This window comes from Lissotriton vulgaris, chromosome 6 (assembly GCF_964263255.1).
Source record: "Lissotriton vulgaris chromosome 6, aLisVul1.2, whole genome shotgun sequence".
NCBI lineage: Eukaryota > Metazoa > Chordata > Amphibia > Caudata > Salamandridae > Lissotriton > Lissotriton vulgaris.
This window is the reverse complement of record NC_141694.1, coordinates 1170204656-1170231598: the sequence shown is the minus strand read 5'-3', so window position 1 is coordinate 1170231598 and position 26943 is coordinate 1170204656. Positions and strand designations below refer to the sequence as shown.

At 44.8% G+C, this 26943-nt stretch overlaps 1 protein-coding gene across 2 annotated transcripts in view; it reads right to left on the bottom strand.

Moving 5' to 3' along the window:
- The window catches only part of LOC147708588 (uncharacterized), a 62165-nt gene that overhangs the window by 15681 nt on the left and 19541 nt on the right, over positions 1-26943 (bottom strand). For both annotated transcript variants that reach the window (XM_086927266.1, XM_086927267.1), the window contains exons 3-4: positions 24820-24930; positions 738-845 (exon numbers count right to left, since the gene is read on the bottom strand). In XM_086927266.1, coding sequence (XP_086783392.1) covers positions 738-845; positions 24820-24930 — 219 coding nt within the window. The remainder of the gene's footprint in view (positions 1-737; positions 846-24819; positions 24931-26943) is intronic.

Here is a 26943-nt window from a genome sequence, read left to right as displayed (position 1 = left end):
AGCAGCCACGCAGGAGCGTGGAGTTAAGTGCGGACGAATCCTGTGTGACACTTGTAGTTTTATTTTATACATATACTGGACATTGGGCAGCTGGTAAATTGGTGGTAACTCGTTGTAATCTGCTGTCGGTTGCTGCAGATACCTGATTTCTGATCAATTGACCTAATTGAACTATAAATCCAATAAAGGGAGAGGGATATAAATACACCACTAATAAAAGAGTGGCCCGAAAGTGCTAAAGCACAACAAGTACAGACACCAAAGCAGTGAAAAGGGAAAGGATAAGCAGCAGAGAAAAAGGTTCGCACAGGAGACTCTACGGATGAAAATGTTATGACAAGGAATAACTCGATAAAGTATTAAAGAAGATCCTTGGCAGCCCAACACCAAGTGAGGCTGGTGGATTGTCAGAAACAAATTCTATAAAGGATTTTGTGGATAAACACTTTAAAAAAATGCAGACACCAATCTACACCGCCCTAATAAGAAATGATATTATGGCGGTAGTTGATATGGGAAATAAAAGTATGGTGTTTTCCGAGCAAAGTTATTACTCACCATTCATAAATGAGTTAGGCATCACAGAAAGTAATAAGTTTTTTTTACATTACTTTTTAAATATCACAAAGTTTCTAGTTTGGAAAATATTCCTACATACAATAGTTGATGTACAATTAGATACTTCTCAATGTTTCCTGCATGAAAAAAAGCATTTGAATCCCACTGTTTAACTTCACCTATAGTGGAACGCTCATTAAGATCTTCTTCTTCTTGAGGATTTGTTGAATGAAGGGTTTCTTCTCTGTTTCCTCCAAACATTCCAACAGGATTTGTGACCGTATCACCTGTTAAACAAAGGTGGAAATCAATGTGTCATATGCTAAAAATAAACATTTTCATTGGACCATTGTGTTGCTCTATTCTATGATCAATGACCCCTGCTTACTTTTCGTAAGCCCAAACAACGATGTAGAACTTCGAAAACAGATATCAATTTTAACCTGTAGACATCAAAGGCTGACTCTCAAAAGGGGCTTGTCACACATTGTGAATTTTTCCCACGAGTGTGATGAACTAGACCAGCTGCAGAACAAGCAGGACCCGCATGAGCCCGGTAGTTTGTTATCCAGTGCTTCCCATTATTCATGTGGGTCAAGTGACAAAGGGTTTCCAACGCCAACAGGCTCCTCACCATCCAACCACGGATATAATGGAACCGCACCTCAGACATTTGTTTTCCATGTTTGTCCCCATTACAGGACAAAAGTGACAGTAAAGCAACACTTATGAAGTATTATGCATGATCATTGCTATAGGGTGCGTTGCATAGCAGTCAGGGATGAGAAATAACCACAGTCTGCCTTCCCTCTTCACTTGCGCCTGACTTGATCAAACAAGGAAGTAAAGAATTGAGGGAGTTCTACTGTGTATTCATCCGTTTGTGAGTAAGGGATGTACACAGATGCACCGGTCATGCAGATGGATCAGTCCAGCTTTCTGCATGTACTAAACATAAGCTATTAGGCACATTAAGGTAAGCCTTTATAAACACGGCGTAGCCATTTTTGTAACACAAAGGACATACAAGCAGTAGCGGCACCCCCCCAGCGCCTTGAGACCCTATGGGTATGTAGAGCGCTTTATAAGTGTCACTGATTGATTGATTGATTGATTGATTGACAAGTGACTCAAGTACTATTTCAGGGTTAAGGTGGTATGAGTAGATCCCCGTTATTTGATATAGGAGTTCGGTTGGCCACCACGAAATGCTTTTGCCTCCTAGAACAATTTAAATGTGACAGATACGACTACTCACCGGACCTCCGGGCAGGTTAAGCCTGAGACGTGCCTGCGACGAGGAGCGCCGGTGTACTATCAATAGACCCACCCCATCTGTCTTTACACCCCCCGCCTTTCCACGCATGCGCATAATTATGCGCATGCGTGGAAACCCCATGTCTTGGCTGCATGTATTTTTAAGCTCCCCACTCTTCTGCCCGTTTACTGCGCATGCGTGTAATTGAACGCATGCGCTGTCAAGATCCAGGGCGAACACTACTCCTGCTTGAGCAGCGTTAACCCCGGTTCACCAGGGAGAGCTCCTGCCTAGCCGAGTCTCCGGCAGCCACAGGGCCCGGCCGAGGCTCTGAGGAGAGCCCTGCCTCACCACACCCGCTGCTACAGCAGCCCTCCTCTCAGCGGCGTAGCTAGGGGGGGGGGGGCGGCCGCGCTGCACTCCAGGGGGGAGGGAGGGTCGCGCTGCACTCCAGGGGGCAGTGGGGGTCGCGCTGCACTCCAGGGGGGAGGGGGGGTCGCGCTGCACTCCAGGGGGGGGGCGGCCGCGCTGCACTCCAGGGGGGGGGGGTCGCGCTGCACTCGAGGAGAGGAGGGGGGGGGCCGCGCTGCACTCCAGGTCCGTTGCGGCGGCATTTATCATTTATTTGGTGACTCAGTGACAGTAGTGTCTACTGTCCCCAATTAAATTATAAATGCCGCCGCAACCACTGTGACCAGATTGGGTTATTTTTCCCCCGCACAAATGGGAATAATGTCACGAGAGAAAAAATCAATAAACCGAAGCACGCATGCCCACAGTGAGTGACACTCGAAGGGTGTGCAGCCAGACGAGGAAGCACGAATAGACAGGCAGAACCTGCATGAATCGCCACCCCTCTGACGTAGGGGGTGTACAAAAATATGGGGGTGGAAATATAGTTAGAACACCGGCAGCCCGCTGCCTCCACAGACAATCGGCGCCCCCGCCCGCCCTCCACGACATCAGGACACCCATTCCCGGATCCCAAGAGAGCTGCGGGACTGAACAAAAAAAGGCGGCAACAGAACCAGGTCACGGAGATCGCCGATAACCACGAATCGAAACCGACTCCTTCGTGCCTGCCCCTAAAATGACGCCCAGAACAGGACATCGCGCTCACTAACCCTGTCCAAGAAAGCCATACATCAAGCAACATGGAGAAAAGTGCCTCCGACCGTCTTCCATGACTCCAGGCCTCCAAAAACTCGAAGAATCTGCAATCAACGATCCGGAGACAAGGGCCACAACCTGACTCCACCCTACCTGACCTCAAGATGGCGCCCACAGTAAGACATCGAAGATAATATTAGCCTGGTAAGTCCGAGACCGAGCTGTCCATGGGGAAGCGGAGCCCCCACCTGTCCTCCCCTGTCATCATGGACAACAGGAACAGTTAAAACGCCGTGACCGACCCGAAATCGCGGAGATCCGGCCCGCGACTGACTGTACCACATCTATTCCCCCATGCCTGACCTCAAGATGGCACCCTCAGTGGGCTAATGAACATAAATCGCCTGGCTAGACTGAGATAGTGCTCTCCACTGGGGAACGGAGCCTCCAACTGTCTTCCCCGACACCTAGATACCCTGAAACACTTGCCCATAATCACATCGAGGACAGAGACTAGGACGCAGGGATCAGCATCCCTGTAATCCCCATCATACCCTACCTCCTCATAACAACCCCTTCCTCGTGTCCTAAAAAGACTGGAGCAACGAGAACCGCTGTCTGGATACACAGATCCTAGCTCCGAGTGAATCCCAAATTCCCAGGTAAGCCCCCCTCTCCCCCCTGTCACTAGACCGACATTACTGGTACTCCTAACTCCTTAGTCCACCACTCTCTTTTTCGAACTCCCAGTTGCCCCCATCCTCTAACACTCCCTCCCCTTCCTCACCCCCAACGACAAGTCCACCGAGCTGTTAGACTCATCCACCTACAGTTATAAGCGGACTCTTTTCACCCCTTGCACATCGCTCCTACCACCTCCTACACATAGCCCACAGCCATTCCTGCCACATAACGGGTTACTAGATTTCATCCACCTCCACATAGATCTCTCACTCGAGCACCCCAACCCAAATTCCTTCCACCATGATAACAGACTCCAACCCCCTCTCCTCCCCCCTCGTAAAACGTCATGGACCAAACTCCTTATTTATCACCCCCCCCAACCTCACACACAATGCCAAAAAATCCCTCAAACACAAATTGATCAGACAGTTCCCCGAATCCCTCTTTGTGGATGTCTATCACTGTCCCTCGAAAAGTCAAATAAAAATGGACCTCATCTTCCACACAGCCAGACCAGACTACTGGTCAAATTACCAAAACCACTAAGACGATCCATAGCTGCAAACTCTCATTCTACCCCCCCAACCTCCTGCCCCATTACGGGTTCACTTCTGTGACCATATATTCCAACGGCACTGTCCTGATACAAGCCAAGAACGCCAATCTGGAGGCCTTTGACATCCTATTTCCTTCTCTTCACACCAACTCTATCCCGATTGATGACCACCAACCCCCATTGAACATCCTTCCAACACCACCAAAGAATTGGCCCTCCCCCCACCACAGCCCACACCCCAGAATCACCATTAATGCGAACACCCTCCAAGTAGCACCTGGGGATCGCAAGACCAGCCTCAAGACCCTCAATCCCCAATTCGCACTCCACCCCCCTCAATTCCCCCCACTCCTCAATCCCAGACCACAACCCAATCTGACCTCACAACCCAATCAGACAGCCTAATTAACGCCAAAAGCCATCACAACCATCTGCCCTCTCTCCCCTACCTAGGAGACAATTCCCAAAAACAACACCCCCCCACTCAGGAAGGATCACACCGCCGCCTCACCCGTGTCGAAAACCAACTCGACATTATAATACAAGGCCTGAATCTTATCCTCACCAAACTCTCGACACTCGGTAACCCTCCCCCTAACACCCACCCCACCACCTTCTCCTACACCACCACTCACCCCAGGACTACCGAATCATCTCTCCCAACTAACTCACACTCCCCTTCCTCGTCACAGGCCCGGAGACCTAACAGAGCGGAGAAAGCTATGCCCGCGAAAGAGGCGCTTGAGCTGCCGCCTCTTACACAACCCCCATCACACGCTCCTCCCAATCCAACATCCAGGCAATCACCGGTTTCAGAAATGAACATCTCCTCCCAAAACCTCCGAGACCCCCAGCCTCCCGCATTACCATCCCTACCGTACCACTAGAAAAAGACTCCTCCCAGACCAACTGCATGCTCATAGACTGCAGATCGGCCACAAAACACTCTACAGAACTAGCAGAATCCATCCTCAACCACAACATAGACGTAGCCTTCATCACCGAGACATGGCTAAACAACTCCTCCCTACCTATCCTAGACACGCTCGTCCCTCCAGGCTTCTCCATCATTAATAAAGACAGGAAGGTCCAAAAAGGCGGAGGAGTGGAAATCATCCACAACAACAACTTATCAGTGGTCGAAACCACTACCTTCAACTACAACTCCTTCGAATGCCTTACTACCAACATTAAGACCACCAACAACAAGCTACTACAATGCCACTTACTATATCATCCCCCGGGCAATAACTCCATGATCACTGAACAACTATCAGACCTGATCGCCCACTGCTCTCTCAAAGAGACCAACAGCCTCATTCTAGGCGATCTCAACCTCCACTGGAACAATGAGAACAGTCCCACAATACACTCCCTAAACGAACTTCTACATTCTAACAACCTTACACAACACTGCTCAAAAGAGACCCACCACAAAGGGGCAACACTGGACGCCATCACCGCCCAACATGATGCAATCTATATAGACCACATCCTACCGGTAGATTGGTCAGTCCATCACCTAATCCTATTCCACCCCACGCAACGGATCCTGTGCCAACCACCCATCACAATCCCCCCCACATGGTCCAGGAACATTTCCCAGATCAACACAGCCATACTAGAAGAAAGAATAGCCTCCTCCCTACCAATCTCCTCGGAAGGCCTCTCCACTACTGACCTCACCTCTCACTACAACACTACCACGTCCGCCATCCTAGATCAATTGGCTCCACGAAGACAGAAAATACCTAGGAACATCCCATCTAGAACCTGGTTTAACAAGGACATCAACGAAGAAAGAAGACATCTCAGAGCCACTGAACGGCAATGGAGAAAGAACCCCTCCTCCAGCCGCTGCGAGGAACTCAGAGCAGTAAGAAGAAATTACAAGAAGCACATCAATAACGAAAAAACAAACTTCTTTTGCAAGGAACTGGACAAAGCTAGGAACAGACCAAGAGAACTCTTTCATATCATCAAAAAAACAAACATCCAAACCATCTACTATCCATCCCCAACCCTCCAAAACCCTATGTGACAGCTTCGCCACCTTCTTTAACGATAAAATCGCCTAGATCGAACTATCTCTCGACATCAACGCCCACTCGCATGGCAATTTCGACCTAATAACAACCGAAACCACCTCTAGCGATCCTACCACATCCGCTTGGTCCTCCTTCGACCACATCCACGAAGCCGAGATCCTCAATCTAATCTCATCCTCCAAACCCTCATCACACAACCTTGATCCAATCCACTCCCAAATGGCCAAAGACCTGAAGTTGATCCTTGCTCCGCTCTGGTGCGAAATCATCAACAGCTCCTTAAAAACTGGCACCATCCCTGACTGCCTCAAAGTCGGCCAGATAACACCTCTTCTGAAGAAAGCAGGCCTAGACACGAACTACCTGAACAACTTTACACCAGTCTCCAGTCTGCCCTTCTTAGCCAAAATCCTAGAAAAATGTGTGCTACGTCAACTGAAGAACCGGATAGACAACATCAATCTTCTAGACCATAACCAATCAGGCTTCAGAAAAGGCTATAGCACTGAAACCGCAATCCTGAACATAGTGGATGACATCCGCAACTCACTTGACTCAGACCACTGTTGCCTACTCATCCTCCTAGACCTGTCAGCAGCCTTCGACACGGTAGACCACAAGCTGCTCATCAAGGCCCTCAAAGAACGAGTAGGTGCGAACGATATGGTCCTTCAATGGTTCTCCTCCTTCTTTCAGAATCGTTTCCAAAGAGTTAAAATCAAATCCTTCACATCCGACCCTCTCCCCGTGACCAGAGGTGTCCCACAAGGATATGTTCTCTCTCCACAACTGTTCAACATATATATGGTACCCCTCACCACCATACTGAAAAAAGCCAACATCCCCTTCCACCTCTATGCAGACGACACGCAGATCTACATTGAAACCTCCTCCTATAATGACATTCAAAGAAGTCCAAGACTGGCTAGCAACGAGCCACCTTAAACTCAATCAAGGAAAAACCGAGATCCTCCTCATCTCTAACAAGGAGGACAACCCGCAAATCATTGAATGGGTAAAAGCCATCAATGCCCTCAATGGAAACCTCACCCTAACTAACTCGGTGAAATCACTGGGAATCACCCTCGACCACAAACTATCAATGACGAACCACATCAAGAACTCCGCTAAGAGCGCCTTCCTCAATCTGAAACTCCTCAACAAAATCAAACCGCACATTCCACAGAAAGATCTCAAACAAGCCACCCAATCACTGGTGTTGTCCAGACTCGACTATGGGATCGTAACCCTATCCGGAACAGCTCTATCTCACCTAGCACCACTCAAACCTGCCCTCAATGCAGCTGCCAGAATGGTCTCCGGTGCAAAGAAATTCGACCACATATCCCCCACGCTCAGAGATCTTAAATGGCTACCAGTGCAAATGCGAGCTAGCTTCAGAACAGCCTGCCTTACACACAAAGCCTTACACACAGGGAAACCAGAATACTTAAGCTCTAAACTCAAGAAAGCTGGTCAATCCAGAAGTCTCAGAAGCTCCAACTCCTTACTACTCATCCCAATGAAAACACGGAAACAAAAAACTGCAGCCCACTCTTTTGCAGGAAACGCTCCAAAAATCTGAATCCAGAAGTCTCAGAAGCTCCAACTCCTTACTACTCATCCCAATGAAAACACGGAAACAAAAAACTGCAGCCCGCTCTTTTGCAGGAAACGCTCCAAAAATCTGGAACTCCATCCCTGTGGACATCAGAACTACCCCTTCCTTTCCAGAATTTAAGGCTTGACTAAAAATACTCTACCTCAACCGTGCATTCCCGAACTTAAGCACATCCTGAAACTCTGACTACCGCTACATCGCTACCTCAAAGTCGCCTCTCAGGCGCCAGACTATTTTAATCCTGACACTTGTATGACTCTATTTTGTTGAATTGTTTTATTCCTGTCTTTTCCTCTTCCTCTGTAAAGCGCTCCGATACCCTCGGGTCTGGCCAGCGCTATAGAAAACTTCTAAAATAAATAAAAAATAAAATAACTTAATTTTAATTTAAAATGCAATTATTTTGAATATATTAAATTACTAATGTTTTTTGTGAAGTTTAAATTTTAAAAATCACCTACGGTAAAACAAAAAATTATCATCTTTTTTAAAGTATTACATTATTAAATGTGATGTATAGAATTAATCAAAAGTAATTTAATTATATTTTAATAAAAATTTATGTTACATGAATTATTAAATTCAAGAAAGGTTAACACAATATTTTAACTAAAATAATGAAGGTGTTTAATTTTTAGATAATTGTTTAACATTAAAATAAAATAATTTATATTTTTAACCAGTTCAAATATTTAATTTAATTTAACATTATTTCATATCTTTTTTTTTTGTAAGTTCCTACCTCCATTCTTTTTTATGGGAGGGTTTTGCAGTGCCAAGGGACTTAATCCAGCTTTGAGCTGGAGTATATTTACAACAGTTTTGGGTCCTTTTTCGGTGTAGTAATTGCAGTTTGTGAATATCAACGGCTTATTGTTTTGTGGGTGGGTAAAAGCCCCTCGTTATTTCGACCTAAAACCTATATTTTCTCCTTCCTAAACCACTCCCCTTTAGTAGTAAGTATGTACCTTTTACCAGCAAATTCCCCTGGTCCCTCTCACATTTAATACTATTGGCCTGATTACGAGAATAGGTGCTATTTTTAGCACCTGATAAATAACAATACCACGTGGTATGTCATTTATTTGGTGCAATACATAACACTTATTATGAGTTTGTGGGAAATAACATGCAGATTTTAGTGTTTAGCATGCCAAAATCTGCATAATACGGTAAATACTGTACGCTTTTCCCTTGTTAAATTTCGGCAAGTTGAACCAGCCGAAATTTCAATAAGGTTGAGGTATTTAGCGCATCTGATCATTATCGGATGCATTAAATACCTTTACATTTTCCAAACTGTGTGTAAACAGGGGTTTATGCACAGGTCGGAATACGCAGACAAACTTGTAATCAGGCACAAAGAGGTCAATTCCGATGTCGGACGGACACGTTTGGAAACTGAAACCGAACAACCTCCTGTTGTCGATTCCAGCCCAGGAAGTAGGATACAACCGAATCCTGTTAGGTCGCAATCCTATTCTTTACAATGGGAGCATGCATTCCGAACAGAATGCATGCTCTCATTGCAATGAGCAGAGGTGCAGTTCATTCCTGCACCCCGTGGCAGGCACCTCAAGGTGTCTTTCACCGGGTGCAGGGATCAACAGGGGGGCACCTTAGGTGTCCCCTAGGCCACCATTCAGAAGCCTTGCACTGATGGGATCAATGCTGGGGAGCCCAAAGGTAGGATTCCCAAAGCCTTTCTGTGTCAGAAAGGCTGGCAGAGAAAGGCTGAGGGAATCTTCCATCGGAATCCCTCGGCCGCAAAATGCTGCCTGAGAGATTGATGGAGGATTTCTGAATGGCAGCCGGGCTCTCCGGGCCCGTCAGAGGCCATTCGGAAATCCAGTTAGGATTCCTTTCCGACTGACCCCATCAAAATGGGTCGGTCGGAAAGGAATACGAACTGGCAATTCATATGCGGTCAGAATGGCTCTGACCGACTGTCAGAGCCATTTCTGACGCATCGGAATCGGCCCTAAGTAGTAACTTACAGGTGTCTGGATACTTACTTACTTACTTTCTTATGCCTAGAACCCCTCACGGGGTATAAACCATCAACCAGGACACTCCTGCCATCTCTATTCTTTAAATCTGAGTCTAGGTGTGACCCATCTGCTTGCAGTCAGCCTCCCCTCGGTGCCAATTGTTTCTTCGCCTGCCTCGTTTCCTCTTCCCTTGGGGGTTCCAGGTCAAGGCTTGACTGCTGGCAATTGATGCAGGCTTGCACAGGATGTGATCTATCCAGTCACAGTGTATTTTCATGATTTCTTCAGGAGCAGGGAGTTGGTAAGTTTGCTGCCATAGATTGTTGTTGCTGATGGTGTTTGTGCAGTGGATTTGGAGGATTTTCTTCAGACAGGTGTTGCTGAAGGTCTGGACTTTGTTGGTGGTGGTCACTGTTGTCCTCCACATTTCTGCTCCATACAGAAGGACCAGTTGTACATTGGTATTAAAAAGCCTGATCTTGGTTTGCACGTTGGATCCTTGGAGCTACAGATCTTCTTTAGCTGACTGAAGGCAGCCCTTGCTTTGTCGATTCTTGCCTTCACATTGGTGTCTGTGCCGCCCTAATTGTCTATTACAGTGCTGAGATGGGTGAAGGCTTCAACCTCTTTCAGTGCACCGCCTGCAAGAGTGACTGCAGTTGTTCTGCCTGTGTTAGCCTTCAGGATCTCGGTTTTCCCCTGTGGATGTTGAGACCAAATTGTGTTGATGTGGCTGCCACATTGTCGATCTTCTCTTGCAACTACAGATGGGCACAGTAGAGTAGGGCCAGGTTGTGTGCAAAGTTCATGTCACCGAGTTGCGTCCACGGTGTCCATTGGATCCCATTTCTTTTCCTTACTGTGGATGTTTTTGTGATCCAGTCTATATCCAGTAGGAAGAGAAAAAGCAAGAGCAAACAAACCTGGCAGACTCCGGTCCCCACTTGGAAGGTTTCGTGAGTTGTCCTCTTTTGACTATCTTGCAGGTCATTCCCTCATAAGAGTTCCTATTGATTCTTACAAGTTTATGTGGCACACCGTAGTGGCGGTGGAGTTTCCAAAGGGTCTCTCTGTGCAGCTGTCGGATACCTTCTCATAGTCGATGAAGTTGACAGAGAGGGGGGAGTTCCAGTCCATCGATGGCTAAATGATGATGCGCAGTATTGCAATCTGGTCTGTGCAGGATCTATCTTTGCAGAAGCCAGCTTGCTAGTCTTGCAACTGAGTGTCGACTTGTTCCTTCATTCTGTTCAGGATGGCTCTATTGAACACTTGGCCTGGGGTTGATAGAAGAGTTATACCTCTGTTACTTAGGTCACCTTTCTTGGGAAACTTGACGAGATATCCCTCCTTCCAGTCTGATGGCACCTTTTCCTCTTTCCAGATCCTTCCAAACATGGAGTAGAACGTGTGTACTTATGTTTCAATGACTGCCTTCAGTCCCTCTGCAGGAATGTTGTCAGGTCCTGCTGCTTTTTATTTCACAGATGTTTGATGGCTTGCCATATTTCATCCGTGGTTGGTCTGCTACAATCAAGAGAGTCATGGACACTGGCATGGGCTTCAAAGTGCTCCACCCATTTATTTATTTAAAATGTTTTATAGAGAGCGAACATGACCATTGCAGGTTCAGAGCACCGTACGTAGAGGCAAAAGCATGAATACGTTTAGTACATACGAGGTCAACAAAGTAATACCACACGGAGTAAACAATCCAGATCAGAGACCAGGTAGTGGGCCCTATAGTTCAGTTTCACAACCCATCTTCGTTGTTTGCATTAGTTAACCATGATCTTCTTCCCACCTATGTCTGTGACTGGTCTTTCTGGCTTGCTTTATCTGCTGGACAGTTTCCTTGTTATGCTGTAGAGTTATTTTAAGTTTCTATGGCGTGTTGCTTCTTGGGCTTCTATGAGAAGACCACTGATGAATCTTCACGACTCTTCTCTTAAGCTTATCTTTTCTTCCTTGTCATTTTGGTGTATACGCCTTGAGCTTTCGCTTTTTCTGCTTTTGTTCGGCTGGTGTTGACTGCAGCTTTCTTTCTCTTTCTTTCTTGGAATTTGTGGAGAGTCTCACGGAGATCCATTCATTATGCTGGTATTCCTTGGAAATCAGTACCTCTTGGCATGTTGATGTCACTGTTTTCTTTATCTTCTCCAACTCACTTTCTACTGGGTCCCTGTCGTACTCTAGTTCTTGCAGGACTTGAAACTTGTTACTTAGGGTGACTTAGTATTGTGTGAGTATGTTTGAGGATCTCCCCACAGACAAAACTATTTACACTCATAGGTTTGTGAATTGCATTTTGTAGTAAGTAAGTAGTACTACTTTAGTACAACTTAACATACTACAAAAACGTAGGCTGAGAATCAGGCCCTTTGAGTTCACATTTGTATCTTCCTTTATGGCTTTTTCTAATCTGCTAGAAAAGTGTTCAAGTCTTTGTATGAGTGACTCACTGCTCACACAAACTCCAGATACTTTCCCAACTGATGGGCAGTAGAGGGATAGATGCTTCTAGAGATTAATTATTTCGTTTAATATTAGAACTTAATGAGGGTGGACATTTCAACTTAAAATGTGACAGTGAGAAGCTTGCACCAGGCCCAACCACAACTTTCACACATGATGACGTGGGAGTGGGCCATACACCACCATAAACCAGTACAGCAGTAAGAAGCTGCTCTGGGATACTCATTCGGACCTAAATGTTGCCTTTGGCAATAAGCATAAATATCAATGACGACTCTTTCATTTTCTAATGTATTTTTGTGATGGAAAGACTGATTCACATTTTCCTTCAGAAAATGGAACTGTCCAGAATTGTTATATTAAAACAATGTTTTTATTAAATTAGTATTTTCATTTCTATTTGTGTGTGCTACTTAACATACATAGCAATTGAATTTTACTTTCTGAGTAATTTTTGATTTATGCAAGGTTTTGGCAACAAATGTTGCCTGTACTAGTTTTCTAAATATCATGCTTGGGTCTGTTTTTAATGAGGTACCTCGATCTGGTGACTGACTTGTCCCTGATGTCCATTTCTTTACCCAGAGTGTCAATTTGCTGTTCACAAAACAAAGCTCCTCAACGAAAACCAGAGGCATTTATGATGTTTAGTTCCTTGAACAACAAATGAGCAAGATCTTCCCTGATAAATTGAAGCAAGGAAATGTACTTTGCTGTGTGGTTCTGGATTTGGATTTACTAGAACCTAGCTTCAGGTGTAGCTTGAGAGCTGCCACAGGTAACCCCGGAGATGGGGCATAGAAGGTGGTAGTATATAGCATGGTGTTCAGCATATAAATATACATTTTGCTTTACATTCTATTATCTTGAAACAATACAAACGTCTTGCTTTGTGTCAGCCAAGAATTATACTTTCTTAATTAATCTTATATTCACCCAATCCCAATATCAATGAATAAAGATAGTTCAACTGTTGTGTGGTCTGGGTCCTCCACAGGTTGTGTGGTCATCTCCTGGTTCTTCTCCTTGGGGCGCCTCATGTCCTGGCTCTGTGTGATTATCCTGATTCCTTCTCAAGTGGTGTAGTAGAGGGGCTGTCGCTGGTGGGCCTTCACTCAGCTGTGGATGGGTGAGATTGCAGAACAGGCAGGAGTCACGTGCCCACGGTCAGTAGTTCACACACCGCATTCTTTCTCGTGGTTACTTGTCTGCAGAACCAATATGTGCATTCAGCCGTGTTTGGGTGCCACCACTTTTCCCCGATGTGCGCTGCATCTCCAGTTATTGAGAACAGGAGATGTATCAATTTTCCCACAGGCTGTCTAGTATCTGAATGTAATGTTCTCTATGCGGCCCATAACGCATCAACAGTAGGGAAAAGGTGGTAAAATCCTGCTTCCACCCAGCCGGCCACCAGCATTCGGTTAGGGTTCCCGAATCCCAATCTATTGAGGCCCACCGCCAGACAGAGTCACAATTCGCTGGCCGCAAGGTGCACAGGGTTGCCTGTGGAAGTAGGCTTGGTTAGGAGGTTCTCCCCTCTCTCTACTTGAGGTTCAATGTGATGCCCCCAGCTAATGACGGTAGCAGACCTCCGGGGTAACCCCCACAGTGTTTATTGAGCACAGCGTTGATGCGTAAATGAGATGTGGAAAGTCCCACAGGTGTCACTTCATCTTTGAAACATTGCTCCATGTATCAAGCAGTGTCCGGTCCCTCGCAGCGCTCCGGTAGGCCTATGACTCGTACATTGTTACACCTGAACCTACCTTCTGCATCTTCTATTCGGTCTTGGAGGACCGTGACTTGCTTCTGTAATTGCTGAATCTTCGACATATGCTCTTTATGTTGCGGCACTACTTCGTACAAAGTTATGCTCTGCATCTTCACCTTGTTTGCCAGTTTGGCGTGGTCGGCTTTGAGGAGGGTAAGCCCAGTTGTGAGAGCGTTCTATGGCTTTTCGCGATTCTCTGACCTCCTGGAATATCACGTCCAGCTTGTCCACCGGGCCCCCTCATTAGGTGGTGTGACACTATTGAGTGACATCTGGACTGTCGTGTGGTCTGGGTCCTCCACAGGTTGCGTGGTATTCGTGGTCGTCTCCTGGTTCTTCCCCTTGGGTCGCCCCATGTCGTGACTATGTGTGATTACCCAGAGTCCTTCTCAAGTTGCGTAGTAGAGGGGCTGTCGCAGGTGGGCCTCCACCCAGCTATGGATGGGTGTGATTGCAGAACAGGCAGGAGTCACATGCCCACGGTCAGTAGTTCAGCTGGGTTTGGGTGCCACCACTTTGCCCTGATGTATGCTGCATCTCCAGTTATTGAGTACAGGAGATGTATCAATTTTCCCACAGGCTGTCTAGTATCTGAATGTAATGTTCTCTATGAGGCCCATACTATATCAACAGTAGGGAAAAGGTGGTAAAATCCCACTTCCACCCAGCAGGCCACCAGCATTCGGTTGGGGTTCCCTGATTAGATTCCAGTCTATTGAGGAACACCGCCAGGCAGTCACAATTCGCTGGCCGCACGGTGCACAGGGTTGCCTGTGGAAGTAGGCTTGGTTAGGAGCTTCTCCCCTCTCTCTGCGTGGGGTTCAATGTGATGCCCCCAGCTAATGACGGTGGCAGTCCTCTGGGGTTACCCCCACAGTGTTTATTGAGCACAGCATTGATGCACCAGTGGGATGTGGAAAGGGAGTCCCCAGCAGTCCCGTGTATGTCTGCCCCGACTTATAGGCTGTAACATGGGGGAAGGAGGCAATTTCATGATACACACGGTTACTGTTTGGAAGGGGGACCCCCTTGTGTAACCCTCTCACCTGCAGATGTAAGAAGGAGGGAAATCGGCTGCTTTCTTCGTGGGCCGCAGTCCGGGTCTCCGTCCCTGCGGGCAACTCGTCAGACCCTGTATCTTCGCAGTAACATGCAGCAAGCAGACATCGGAGCCATTGGCAGTCCAGCTCTGACTTGCCGCTCCCCACCCCAGTTCAATGCCAGGGACGCAGCAATGAGCACCAAGCATGTCTCTCCACTCTGGCTCGTCCATGAAGGGCTTGGGTGGAGTCAGTTAACGGGCAGTACCCTCCAGTGCCTCCAGACCAGGGCAGACACACTCTATGGAGCACCCAAACCGCGCTGTTGGTTGAATGTACGGTGCCGGGAGCACTATCCGCTTGCCGATTTCTCTTCGGTAGGTCGCAGGGGGTCAATGTCGGGGCGGTCTCTCTGAATATGCAGCGTTATCACCCCCCCCCCCCCCCCCCCCCCCGGAAAGTTATTGATTTTATGGGAGCTGGGGTCTTATTTGTACGGTCTTCAGCACTCTCCGTGCGGGGTCCTCCGTGCGATGTCAATTCGGCTCTGGTCTCCTAGGTTCCTCGGCCGCCTCAACAAAACTATACCCCGCTGCTGGGTAGGCAGAACACTGGAAATCGTTCTCCCCGCCTGTGAAAGCCTCGCTGGGATCTGCTTTTCCTTTGCATATGTTAATGTTAATGTTAAGCTACACTTGTAAAGCGCACTGACACCGGAGGTTTCCTGGCGCTGAGATTGGGATTGAAGGTGATGGCAGAGGGCTAGTGGGCTAGTGGGAGTTCGAGAAGAGCCAGGTCTTTAAGCTCTTTCTGAAGCTCAGCAGGGTGTCAGAGGTTTTGATTCGTAAGGGGAGGGAGTTCCACAGTTTAGGTGCCAGATAGCTGAATCTGCGGCCACCCAGTTTCTTTAGTTTAACCACCGGGGTGGTAAGGAGGTGGAGATGGGCAGATCGGAGGTTACGGGCCGGACAATGCGGGTTGATGAGAGATTTCAAGAAGACCGGGCACTTGGTCTGCCGGGCCTTGTAAGTTAGGCAGCCGATTTTAAAAGTAGCCCTTTGGTCGATGGGCAGCCAGTGCAGCTTGGACAGAAAGGGTCTTGCTGATTGCCATTTAGGGGCTTTGCAAATGAGCCTTGCTGCCTGGTTCTGCACCATCTGGAGACGATGGAGCAGGGACTTGGGTAGGCCCCAGTAAAGAGAGTTGGAGAAGTCAAGACGGGAGAGAACAAGGGAAATGACAATTTGCACCAATGCTTCATGGGAGAGCAGGTGGGAGATTTTACGAATATTGGCACACCGTTCCATTGCTGCTGCAGTCAGGCTTCGATAGTCTGTAAAGAGTGGTGGATCTACAGGATTTTTTCAGCCCGGGCTCGGAACTCGGCTAAACAGCTTCCGCCATGCTCTGCGGTTAGCCACGTTCCCCTCCTGACCTTTTGATCCCTAATGGGTTTCTTTCCTCATGTCGAGAGGTGCATGATGGATTCTTTGGGTGGCATTGCTTTGGCATTCATTGTTCTAATATTTTCTTATCTGAGTCAGAGTTTTCTGGTACTTCATTTTTGTGGGTCTGCTATTCTGGGTGCAACTGGCTCTGCCTTGTACCTTACAGGCATTCAGTGCATCTTTCTTTGACAGCTGTGCTTGTAGATGTGTTGCATTCTAGATTTCATCCTTCTTCTTTCTGCCTCGCCATTTCTAATTGGACAACATGGTGGGTGATTGAGTTCAACGTCAAGATACAAGTCTGAATGAGGAAGTGATATGGAAGTAGTATTTTTATTACTTTATCAGTATCATTTTACTATGATTCTTCTTCCTCATCCCATCCCTGCCAACCATTCTACTCTAGTTAATGTGTATCTGGCTTAGATCGCGGTCTCTTGGGTTGCTCTTGTAGTCTATGCTGGAGACTTCTGGGTAGAAGCTGTCCTTTGGAGGTATCCCTGACAGTGGAGGAGTTAAAACCTATTTTAGACAGGCAGTAGTGTAAATTTCTCTAGGGTGTGTACATCTCTAATTATGTAAGGAATGGGATAAGCAAGGTAAAGTACATTAATGAGATCAGAGATGAGTATTCAAAGCATTTTGACTAATGACATCATAGACAAAGGAAAGAAAATCTGGGGATCTTACCAATACTGTATTCGTACTGCAGACTATAGAGTGAATGGAATAGAAACCTAAGGGGCAGTCCCATGCATTTACCATACATTAATTTTGTTCAATAAAATAAAAAAACACCTTAATGGTCCATCGGCCATTTTCCATCACCTATAAGGTTTACAGTTTTATCCAGCCCATCAGTACTAAATCAAGTTATGTGCACAAAAATCTATCTAAGTTCACAAATTCAGAGATTTAGACCAGGATCTGCTGATATTTAGAGCTGTGAATTAAACTTAGTAGAATGAGAAATGTTATGTTATTTTATTAAAATTTAATATAGTGCACAACTCACTCATGGGCATCTCAGCACTGCGTCAATTTAACAAATATCAGCAGAAAGAGTCGTATAGAATTAGAATAGGTGGGCTTTCAACTATTTCCTAAATTTGCAATAGTTTGTACAGGTGCAAGCGTGCAGCGGAAGCTTATTCCAATAAAAGGGGGCAAGATAAGAAAAAGCTCTTCCCCCGCATCTCCGGGAGACACACAATAGGGCTTTATCACGTGATCGTAGGTTTTTGCTGGGTATGTACAGTTTGATTTTTAGTTGAACATATCTGGGTCCTTTGCTTCTTAGCACGTTGTAAGTAAATGAGCAGAGCTTGAAAATTCATCTTTTTTCACTGACAGCCAGTGCAGCTCCTTTAACATTGAGGCAGAAGAGGTGCCAGGAGGGAGGTTGAAAACGAGCCTGGCTGCCATGTTTTGGACAACCTGTAATTTGGCTACAAGTGTCTCATTTGCTGCCGCCAAAAGAGCATTGCCATAATCGATCAATCAATCAATTGATTGATTGAGTGCCGCAGTCTTATTTGCTTACTACTAGGGCTTGAACTAATGTTCTTCTGGCAGATGTAGGGAGGTACAGAAATATTCTGCACAGAAGATGCATATTCTGATAACATAATACGGTGGTGGTCAGATGTGATCTTTCATCATAGGAGCCTGGTCAATTTTCATACCAAGATTCTTAACAGATTGTTTGGGCATAGGGATAGGTCCCAGTTGGGGAGGCCACCACTCATCTGACCAGACAGGGAAGGCCTTGCCAAACAGGATAATCTCCATCTTGTCTACATTTAGTGGGAGATAATTGACATTCATCCAGCTGGAGATGGCTAACATGCCCAAGGCAATGCACTTTTTAGTAGCGGCCAGATCTGACTCGAATGTAAACATCATGTAGGTATCATCCGCACAAGAGAATATATCAAAGACATAAGGTTCTACGATCTTAGCAAGGGGGGACATATAGATATTAAACAGAGTGGGGCTCAAACAAGAGCCTTGTGGGACACCCCTGTCTAGTCACATTTTGCGAGAGGTGTAGGGGCCAAGGATGACATTTTGATATCTGTCTTTCAGGAAATGGTGGAGCTATTTAAGTGCGGGCCTTGTATCCCAATCTCATGTAGCCTCTCCAACATCTTGGCATGAGAGACCGTGTCAAAAGCTGCTGAGAGATCTAATAGCATAAGCCTGGCAGGACTGCCTGCATCAAGTGCAAGTCGCAGAGAGTCAGTCTCTGTCAAAAGCACAGTTTCCGTGCTGTGGCCTGGTCAAAAGCCGGATATCGAAGAATCCAGGATTTGATTCTATGGAGGCTGTTAATTGTTTATTATTCGCTAGCATAGTATATTTTCCACAGTACTAAGTATGTTAGGGTGCAAAATGGAATATGACAGGAGAGGGGATCATGCAATTTGCCTGGAACACCCACAAATGAGTACGTTAAGGATATTCATGAGCTTTTTGCTCCCCACACTGAAAACACATGAAAGAACACTTCCTGAAAAATACAGCAGTGCATATTTCTTAGCTGGGAAATTGAAGGGAACTCCGGGATATTTTTGGGCAGTTTATATATTTAACAAAATGAATTCAACAGAAAATTTATTTTACACGTCAAATATTGTAATGCAATAGTAATGCAGATAGAAATTAATTACACAACCCATTATGTGTAGATTTGTTTAGCCTGTAGTACTTTGAACTATTTTCATGTAATTATATCCAATAAAGGTAAAGTTATAATTAGGAAGAGTGTTGGGAAAGCGGGGATACTCCCGATTGTTCATTGTCTATTAGTATTGGATAAAGTACCCACTGTGATACATTATGAGGATACTGCAAATCACCAAGGAGGTCTGTGACTATACAGAGGTCCTGGAACTCCCAGGTGACTTGCAATATCCTTATATTGTAGGACAGGGTACTTTATTCCTAATAATACATAGGCACATGTAGAATCTGTAGTACAAAATTGAGCACACCAAAAACTAGTTGGATATTTGTGGCACAAAGATATTAGAATGAGCTTAATACAAGTCAGATAAAAATACTCTTGCTCAGAATCTGTAGAAACATGTAGAGACATTCTATGTTTCCTATATTACCCAATTACCTAAAGAATGAAAAAAAAATCAAAATTTTGGCCTAAGTATCTCCTTTCTGCTGATCTCTGTTTAGCTAGCAGAAAGAAGAGCTTAAGAAAAAGCCAGGTCTAGGTTTCACTGTTTCAACTGAAACTTTGATTATACTCCCTGTCCTACCTTTACACTTGCTGTGGATTCTGGCAGCAGGCAGTGTTATGCCAAAGCTCAACTGTAATAGGTTATTACAGTTGAACTGCTACACTATTTTGTTAGTACAGGTGACCAGAGATGTCACAACTCATCAGTAATAAGGTAATAAAAGACAGGCTTATATAGATTTCAGGCTTACATGTATTATATAGTTATTTTATCAATTAGCACATGACTTAATAATCATTTTCAGGTCTCCAAAACCAGTGCAATGCAGTTGGTGGGTTTATGTTGGTGCAAATAATGTCCCAATACAGTAAATGCTAATTGTCAATCACAAAGCATGTAACAACTCACAAACCTGTATGATGACCTCTCATAGCCTTTGAGTGCTTTGCAATGCAGAGCACATTCACAAAACAGTTTTGTTAATTTCGGCCCTCACACAAAACAGAATTGCTGCTAATGCAATCCTGGAAAGCAGTGATCAAGTTATTGGTCGCAGGTGAGCCACACCCACCACAATCCTCTCCCTATTACAATTGAGACGCCTGTCTTTAAGAACGTTAAACGCTTTGTTTGTACCATGCAATATATGAATGGTAGCCTGCTGTTCCATGCACGTTTCCATTCCTTGAATAAAATCCCAATGCAATACAGAACATAGCACCCACCTCAATCATGCATATTCATTAGCCAAGCCTGCACCTTTAGCCAGTTCTAGGGTGGTGCGACTAGTTCAGCCGCACCTGGCACTGATCTCGGTGGGTGCCATTTTTGGAAGTACCATAGCTTTAAAAACACAGGCTGTTGAGTTCCTTGTGTGTCCGGCAGTTTTCAGGCAACAACAAAAACGTTGAGCTAATTCTGGTGACGAATATTCCTGCTGGAGAAATCATAGTTTTGTCAAGTGGTAGTTTCCACTCATGATAAAATAATGTAGAGGGTCAGTATGTCTGCTGCAAAGAACCTGTACCACGTAAATCACCTAACTGTATTTTGTATGTGGAAGGGTCCTTGGGTTACTGCTGTTGTCAGTGGATCATTTTGTTAATTACACTTCATAAGTTACAACCTTGATTCAGCACAGTGAGCTATGGCCTGCTATTAAAGAGCTGAAAGCAGACTGCATGGTATAATTTAGAATGTTTTGTTTTTTCCCCAAGTCCATTATTATCCTACTTTTTGCCACCAAGGGTTCATTTGGGTAGAAATACTTACTTATTAGTAAAGTCAACACCAACCACTGTGGTACGTTTTAAATCCTAAGTTTGTGCTTAAAACATACTGCCTACTAATATCAGTGACACGTCACTCCTATATTTTATAATCCTCATTGTATAATGTAGCATTTCCTATAGACTGATTTATACATGTATTATTCAATGGCTCTATATAAAGTGTGTGTAATGTGAAGTGCTCTGACACCCTACACTGGTATGGGTAGCGCTATAGAACGAATGAAATTTATGTGAGATGGTTTATGGAAAGATGAGGGGCACTGGTGGAGTCAGTACTGAGGGAATTCATGGAGAAGAAGGCTTTTTTTGGGGGGCCAACATAAATTGTTTCTCTGGGTGACACAAGCTCTAAAGCCGGCCCCCTTGTTTCATTGGTCCACTCATCTGGTGGCAAGCTTCGCTTTAATGGAAAATCCTGGTGGTAGTACACCACACCTGCTCAAGCTTCTACATATGGTTGCCAATCTCTGATGTCTGCCACATTTTTGTAAGTGTTCACAATACCGTGACTGACCCGCATTTGGCACCTCTTTTTTTAATTTTATTTATAAAACCTATGGATGTGAATTTACTTTACTCTTACTACACTAGCAAAAACTAACTGCTACAGTAGAAAAAAGATAAGATGAATTACAGCAATATTGATGATCATTTATTCATTTCTCTTATATAGCCATCAACAGTTCACATTTGTAGACCAGCTGTTTATATATTTACTAGTGTCAGTGTTTTTATTTGGTTTTACAGAGATTGCTGCACAGAGCCAAAGCTACATTCATTTACAGTTGACCAGGGATTGAGCTGGTGGATAGAACAGTGACTGTCAGCTCTGAGGGTATAGTGGAGAGAGTTAGGTGCTGGATGCAGTGGAAATGTTAGTGAATAGAGATAGAGCTTTCACACAGGAGTGGGTGGCTGGGCGATGAGGGGATTCATGGATTTTTTTTCCTGAAGATCAGCAATTGTTCACCCGGTTTAGTAGATATGGAGCTCTGTAGTCGCCTGACTCATTAAATAGGAGCAACAGAATAAGATATTTATGTGCAGTTGAGAAACTGAAAGAGTGAAGGCAGTAAAATCCCAAGATACATTTTTCAGATAGAGGAGAGAGCCAGCAGACCAGGAATCTAGGCTTTTGGATGGAAAAGGAAGAAAACTGAATTTAGCTCGGGCTTCAGGCTAACCAGTCTAGGAGATTTCACGTTTGGGAGTTCCATCGTCATTTCTCAGGACTGGGGAGGCACTGGGCTGTGTGATTTTGCCCTAAATGTAGATCATTAATAGTGTACCCACTGATACCCACACCAAAAAAAATACTGTATTCCAGGGCCCGCTGAATGCTTGTGGGCCAGATGCGAGGTCGTCCCCGGCAATTTGGAGTTTTCATTATTCAGATGCCAGAGTTGATTAAAACTGCAATATGAGGGTTTTTTATGCGAGTACTAGATAATGGTGTTGAGTCAAAGGTCGATGTGAGGGATGGAATGCATCTGGGGTATGTGCGTGAAGATTCTTCAGGATTTGCTGCGGCTCCACACACACAATACAAGTGGATTTAGTATCTTTTGTATTCACAGAAAATAGTAGAGTTGATCAAAGGGTTTTATAGGTACCTTCTTTTTTCCGAATTCTTGAGTATCATTAGCAGACTATCTGATAGAAAATCCATATGTGTGTTCAGGTTCCCTCGTGGGTATATGTGCGTATTAAATAGCAATGGTGAGCGGACAGGTCAAGAGGAATGATTGTTCAAGCAACATTCCCCCATTATAGGAGGCATTTTTGAGGAAATAGTTGATATTGTTAAAAATAGATAATTTCAGACCTATATTATGTTGTAGGATTTGTATTAATTAGTTGTGACTATAGGGGTAAAGTTGGACTGTAGATCCACAGTCTCTAGGGCTGCCAATTTGCTGGTGTCATAGGTGGCGATTAAACAATGATCTCTGATAGGGAATGCATTATGTGCTGCTCAGGTAGCAGAACCAGATTGACAAGGCTAAATGTGAATTGGCAGAGATGCAGAGCTACGCCGTGGACAGTAAATGTTACTATTTCCCATATTAGAGATGACACAATGGATTTAAGGTGATAGGTTCCTGGTTCCTTTGAATCAGGTTTAATTTTAGGGTACCTGGGCTAACTAGTGCTTGTTTTAGAGATGAGGGTACTTGTTCTTTTACTAGGTACTAGGATGGGCTGAGAATTGGTGTGGTGGCTTTGACCAGAAAGTTGTAGATTCCTGTGTTGAGTTTACATGAAGAGAATTGCACGTTGCTATCAAGCTTGAGGATGTCAGGACTGACGTGAGAGGATGTCTAGGGCAGTGATGATAGCGGGATCAGAGATTGCCTATTACACAATGTCATAAGGTATCAGTTTTATAGTTACTATTGAGGCACCCGTGTATACGTTCCTTTCTGATTTCACATTCTAATTCTTTGCATTGGCTTCTTCAGAATGTGAGTATGGTCCATAATCATTGACAAATTAGTGATTCACAACTATGCACACTCCTGAACATATCTCGTTTTTCTCCAGCCTCTCCCTTTTGGATGGCCTCCAGGACCAGACCGGGCTCGGTAATGTCATCTATGCTTAAGGGATCAGTTTTATAAACCAAACAACCAACAAAAACCTTGTGCAGAAAGGCGGTGAGCTTGAGTTCTCAGGGGAGGTGTATGTGTTGGTATCAGCTAATAAATGAGACTTGGGCCACTTGGAGGGCTTCTCAATCACAATCAGGCTCTTCTATGCTCGCACGCCTGCCCCTCTGTTATGGGCTCTTATGTTATCAGGCAGCCTCCTCTGCCATCCGGGAATATCGAAGCAATGAGGCTTCAGCATTCCCCTAGTTTCCTCCCAGTTCAGCGCTCTACTCTCAGCTCCTACAATTCTATAACATCACTTATGACTGGACAATAAATGTTGCAAAATGTACTTTTCGAATTCTGTATTGAACAGTCTTGTAAAAAAAGCCTTATGGGGGAAGGGGAGGAATGCAGCTGACATGCTGGCTAATACCCCTGTGGAAATCATGTTTCTATCTCTAAGCGATTTACAAAAGAGAGGCTGAGGCATAGAGACACTGCACCTAACACATTAGTGGGTGAATTATTAAGCAAACATAGTGGTGCTAGAATATAGAAGACCAGCCGTCAGAACAATATCCTTTTTATTCAAGACATTTCTTTTCTTATATTGCTGTAGCAATGCATTTTGCCTTAAATTACTTCTTCAGGGATTTTGTATATGTGTTATTTCTGGTCTAAGGTGATATTGTATAGAAAGTAGAACTACAGGTTCTCCATCATTACGCAACACAGCAACACACGTACAAAATAGAGTACTGGTTCAAAGGTTGAGCGTGCTCAAAAAGTAATCCTCCGATAAATGTTCATGTGTGGTCGAAGGGACATGTCTCCATGAATCGTATCGAAGACAAAGCGCTCTTAGCAATCTCAGAAAAAGTAGTTTTTTTTCATTTGGACAAAACACGTTGGCTACAGCAGGCTACAGCAATATAAGAAATAAAATTTAAATGAAAGAATGACTACAGAAATGATTTTATCAGTAAAAAGACATTGGGAGTCTGTGCATTATATAGTATAACCATAAAGTCATGCTGTCTTGAATAAAAAGGATATTGCTCTGAAGTGTGTGCTGAGTCATACAATTTTCATGTTTCTATCTCTTATGCAGCAGTGAGGAAAATACTCTTACTGTAAGATTACATATAAAGCTATTGTGTACTTCTCACTTACTTGTTGGTAGATCAGGGATGTGTCTTCTTTCAGGATCATTGTGGTCAGAAGGACACTTCTCTTCCTTCTCTGTCGCTCTCAATGAAAAGACAGAGGTGGCGATAAGAGGACCTGTCATTAAAAGTAAACATAAACTATTAGTTTATCCACAGCACTTTGGGCCAGATGTAGGTGGCCCATTACCGGTCAGTAAACCCGAAATTCAGTAAATTTCAGGCTTACCGACCGGTATTTGGCCATTTCCTATGTAGGGGATGACTCAGTAAATACCGAATCGGTATTTACCGATTCGGTATTTACCGAATCATTATTACTGATTCGGTATTTACCGAATCGGTAAATGGCATGTAGGAAGCACTTTAAAGAGTGCTCATGTGCTTTAAGGATTCGTTATTTACCACCAACTATTAGTTGGTGGTAAATAACAAATACCTTTGAAAATGCAAATCTGTGCATTTTCAACAGTGCCATGTGACAGACATATATGCCCTTAGGGCATGTATGTGTGCCACATGTGCACACAAGCACTATTCAGGGGTGAAACAGGGTGTCAATGTGACACCCTGCCACCCTTGAATGTCAATGTCAATGTGACATCCTGCCAACCTTGAATGTTTCCCTATTTTACCGAATCGGTATTTACCGATTCGGTAATTAACATTCATTCCTATGGGGCTCCATTTTTACCGAATTGTTTCCTACATTGCATTTACCAATTCTAAAATACCGAATCAGTAAAATTCGGTTTTTTTGAATCGGTAAATGTACTTTACCTACATCTAGCCCTTTGTTTCAGGATTGTATTCACTTCAAGTTTCATCATGAATTCAAGTCTGGGAAGATTGTAACTAGAATGCAGCCAACAGTTCAAAGTTCACTAGACAAAAAGCACACACAGTAGAAGTCATGATTATTGACACTTGAAAACTATTCCTGCTCTGGAATACTTCAGATTTAGATAAAAAAGTAATTCCCATCAAATTTTCTTTTTGCCTGTCCAATAAAACTGTTTTCCAGAATAGTCTTTAATCCCAGGCTGGGCAGGGCTTTTTTTTTCTTTTGCAATTCTTTATTGAGAAAGTCAACACATATCATTACAAAAGAAGAAAGAAGAGGGAGCATGGAACGACAATGACAAGTCATATAGTAATAATATGGTACCAAAGATTACAGTTCAAAGTTATACAAAACTGTGCCCAAACAACAGACAATATACTCCCAAAACGAAGATCGAGGGGGCCATTAGCATGGAGGGCACACAGGACCTCATGTGCGAAGACATTACTGAGAAGAAACCCGTAACACGGTGTGGCAGGGGACAAAAGAATGGGATACTGAGAACAAGCAGGGAAGAATAGAGGGAGAAAAAGGGGCATGTTGGTTGGTCTTACTTGCTTCCACACGTCCGGGGTGAGGATCGGAGAGAGAAGAGGGGCAGCTAGAAAACAAGGAAAGAAAAGGGAAGGGAAAGAGGAAAACGAAGAAACAAAAAGAAGAGAATGTGTGATGGGGCATGGGAAGACATGGGAAGAAATGAGAGCGTACTTCAATGGACTACCGGTTATCACCCTGGAGAAATGGTGCCCATGTGTGGAGGAAAGCCTCAGCTCAGTTCTGGGGGTTGTAGATGACCCATTCAAAGGAGGCCATCAAAAACATTGCAGTGAGCCCCACATCGTGGGGTGGAGATGCATGGGACTGGCAGTGACGCAGGATACATATCTTAGCCGTGGCGAGCAACGTGTACAGGAGATGGCCCTGGAGGCAGGGAAGGATCAGGGGAATCTGCAATGTCATGCTGAAAGCTCAAAGGATGAAAAAGAGGGGTCTTGATCACAGGGCCACACTCAGAGTGTTGCCAACCGCCTCCCAGAATGGGCGGATCAAGGGACAGTCACTAGGGATATGCATCAGGTCTCAGTGTTCATGGGGGCAGCGACAAAAAGTGGCATGGGCAACAAGCCCACTGCATGCAATTTCACGGGGGTCCCGTGCCATTCGTGGAAGGTAAACAGTCAGAATTTCACACTTGTCTCTCTAGCCCCAAGGTCAAGCGCTTCCAAGAAGGCAGCCCAATCCTCTGCCTCGTAGTCCCTCTGCAATCTGGCTTGCCACTTTCTGCGA